At 37.6% G+C, this 3,601-nt stretch overlaps 1 protein-coding gene across 2 annotated transcripts in view; it reads left to right on the top strand.

Moving 5' to 3' along the window:
- Positions 1-3,601, top strand: part of LOC102200870 (CD82 antigen-like) — a 51,517-nt gene that overhangs the window by 24,661 nt on the left and 23,255 nt on the right. For both annotated transcript variants that reach the window (XM_005742844.1, XM_005742845.1), the window contains 2 exons: positions 340-412; positions 2,773-2,845. In XM_005742844.1, the coding sequence (XP_005742901.1) occupies positions 344-412; positions 2,773-2,845 (142 nt within the window). In that variant the 5' untranslated portion in view covers positions 340-343. The remainder of the gene's footprint in view (positions 1-339; positions 413-2,772; positions 2,846-3,601) is intronic.

Here is a 3,601-nt window from a genome sequence, read left to right as displayed (position 1 = left end):
ACACATTGGGTGAATGTGCAGTAGTAGCAGCAAGCAGGTGAATTCTGTACATTAATATGAATAGACATCTGACTGCCAGTACAGTCTCCCCATGCTCACAGATTGAGGTCGTACTGGTTTTGCTGCTGTAATCTTTTAGATTTGAGCCCCTGGTCCTGATCTGATCATCATGATCCACAGTGGTCTCTAATTCTTACAGCATCTGTCGCCACTTCTTTACATCAAGATTATCCCTGATCTAAAGCTGTTACAATTAAACTGCATCCTGTCATAATCTCTGCTTCTGGGGCTGTTAATGTAAATTTCTATTATGACTCTTCATTTGTCTCATGTTCACAGATAAATGACCATGGGGAAAGGCTGCATGACAGCGAGCAAGTACTTCTTGTTCTTCTTCAACCTCATCTTCTTTGTAAGTATTTTAAATTTACTAGTGACTCATAAAAGTGTTCAGTTGCAGAAAAATGCACCTTTAGGATGGTGTTAGAGCAGCTGTATGTTTGTGATTGAGTTTATTACTCCATTCAGTTCACGTCAGTTTGATTTAATATTGCACCAAATCACAACAGGAGTCGCCTCAAGGCGCTTAATATGGTGAGATAAAAACCTGACAATAACAAAGTACATTTGATAACACATAAGTAAGCATGGGGAAACTGTCCAGCTTGTATTGTAGAATCTACTTTTTAGAAGAATTTTATAAATCTTAGATTGTGTCAAATGGTGCTAAATAGTATAATAATAGAATAGAATAGAATAGAATAGAGTTTATTTTGAACATGTAAATATAACTAAAATGACAAAAAATTAAACCACTGACAGGTGGTTAGGGACAGATCATCTTCTTACAATGATTTGTAAGCATACTCCCTCATTTGGTCTTCATAATCCTGGTGGATGGCAGCCGATTGTTATCAAGAATGTCTTGGTACATTTTGCTATTCATCCTTCCTTCAACTTTATGAAGACTGCCAGTGCAGTCTCAATGTCAGTTACATTGATTTGTAAGAAGATAATGCAATGTTATGTTGGGATACCAAGGGCCCAGGCATTTAAGGCATTCCTGTCCAGGGTGTACTCTGCCTTTTGCTCTGTGACAGCTGAAATAGACTTTCCAACCCCTTAAATTGGATAAGCAGAAGAAAAAGGATGGCTATATAAATATGGTTTAAAGTAGCGCTTATTTTGCTCTGACAGTGTAAGGCAGTTTAAGGCACTAACATTAACAGTCCACCAAAGTAACCAATCTTCCTTTGGGCTCTGCCCTCCAAACAGTGAAAAGTTAAGTTAGTTTATGCAAGCAGGATTCAGCTTTGAGCACATTAAGTAACCTGTCTGCACAAAACTGTAGCAGTGAGTGCAACGCAGACACTCTCATATGCATGATGGCTTTTTTGTGCAAGTGGCTGTGAGTTCTATGCATGCATGTTATAAAAATTAACATGTAAAGAATTTAATTGTGCTTGCAATAGTTTGGGGGGGGTTTTCGCACACTGAACTTTTGGCATACACTACTGGTCAAAAGTTTTAGAACACCCCAATTTGTCCATTTATTTATTGCAATTCAAGTCGTTCATGTCCAATGAATAGCTCGAAATGATACAAAGGTAAGTGGGTGAACTGCCAGACCTTTTTTAAAAAAAAGGTAAGGTTACCCAGAACTGAAAAGTAATCTACATGTTAGAATTATACAAAAAGGCTTTTCAAAATGGGTTAACAATTTAAAGCTGTTCTGCAGCAATGCAGGTTCATCAAGCCTTGAGAGCTGGTGCTACTAATTCCTACAGCTGTTTCAACTGTTTTAGATTACTTACAACCCCCTCTGTGTGCATATTAGCAGTGTTGGAACACACTGTAAAAATCAGCTGAACAGTCTTGTACTGCAGAAAGTAGTGCGTTGCTGCAAAAATGGTGAGAGGGCCATTATCAATGGAGACAGACCATCATAGCAAAAAGTCAAGGTGTCATTGAGTACAGTTTCATTCACCACTCAGAAACAAACTCTGACAGGAAGAGGTCCGGCAGATCTAAAGCCACAACTGAATCAGAGGACAAGTTTGAAGACAAGACTTTGAGCTGCAGGTTTGACAGGACGAGTTGCATTGGATTTCTACTGTGGAAAGAGTGCCACAGGTGTGTTCAGCTGTTATATCTGCCAAAGGTGGCTACTTTGATGAGTCAAAGATTTAGAATACGTTTTGGGCTATAAGTCGATTACATGATTCCCTTTTTTAACTCCAATGGCTTATTTGTACTATGCTTTCTTTTCAGAGTGCAATGTGATGTTAAACTGCATAATTTTCAATAAAAAATTGGAGAAAGTGGGATGTAAATGTAATTCCAAACAAACATAGACAAACATGTTGTCGGCTTGTTGGCTAATATTTAGGAATATTCAATACAGCAACTTTTAGTCAAAATAAAGGTAAAATGTCAAGAAATTAATCAACTCAGGACAATTTGCGCTGTTGCATTAAAACTCTTAATAGAGTGGGTTTTCATTGTACCTGCATTTCACCCTCAGCATTTGCAGCTTCCACTGTGTTCCTATTTGTTCTGACAGATACTTCCCCTACAGTTTACCTTTAGATACTTCTGAAAACACATAATTTCATGCTTCTCATTAGTGAGTTTTTAGAACCAATTTTGATCAAAGTGTTTTTTTAAATACATGAAAATCATGGAAAGGAAGTGGTGCTTGTAACTATCAAATTTCTTGTGACATCCTTTCATTCTGATAGTTCTCATGCAGTTCTCATATGTATCCTGCAGCTGTTTGGGGCCGTCATCGTTGGCTTTGGATTTTGGATTCTCCTGGACAATCAGACTTTCATCGTTGCCCTGAGTAAGTGCTTGATCAGGTTTGAGGTCATCTGTACTTCTCTGTGTGTTTGAACCAGTGGTGGGAAGTAACGAGGTACAAATACTTTGTTACTGTACTTGAATGAATTTTTAGGTATCTGTACTTGAGTGTTTATTTAAATTGATGGTTTTCAGGGTTTTTATTGTTGACTTGTTTTCCCTGAGTCTTTTCCCATGTTGTAGTTGTGTGTCTTATTTTGAAAGAAGTATTTACACGTTACCATAGCAGCCAGAGAGCATTAAGGGGCAGATAGGAGGATCTAACTCTTCATATTGTTGGCGCATTTCACGTGGATGCTGCTAATAAAGTTACACAATTACACAGTGAATTCGTGTCTATTAATATATTTACAAAATACAACAGTTTTTTTCTTGTTGGTATCATTTTATTTTGTTGTATTTATCCGCAACACCTTAAAGGCTGATCCGTTAAACCGGTGACGTTAAACCGGTCCGTGGACCAAAAAAGGTTGGGGACCGCTTATCTAGAGCATGTATACTTGGGAGTCAAAGTGGGCTGAAAGGTACGGTGGCTGGGAAGTGCAAATCGCAACAAATTAAAAAATCCGCAACAAATTACAAAAATCCGCAACAAATTACAAAATCCCGCAACAAATTACAAAAACCCACAACAAATTAAAAAAACCCACAACAAATTACAAAAACCCACAACAAATTAAAAAAACCCACAACAAATTACAAAAACCCACAACAAATTACAAAAACCCGCAACAAATTA

This window comes from Pundamilia nyererei, unplaced genomic scaffold (assembly GCF_000239375.1).
Source record: "Pundamilia nyererei isolate P.nyererei 1_Seehausen unplaced genomic scaffold, PunNye1.0 scaffold00124, whole genome shotgun sequence".
Classification (NCBI taxonomy): Eukaryota; Metazoa; Chordata; class Actinopteri; order Cichliformes; family Cichlidae; genus Pundamilia; species Pundamilia nyererei.
Note: the sequence above shows the minus strand (reverse complement) of the source record. Positions and strands in the feature narration are given on the sequence as shown.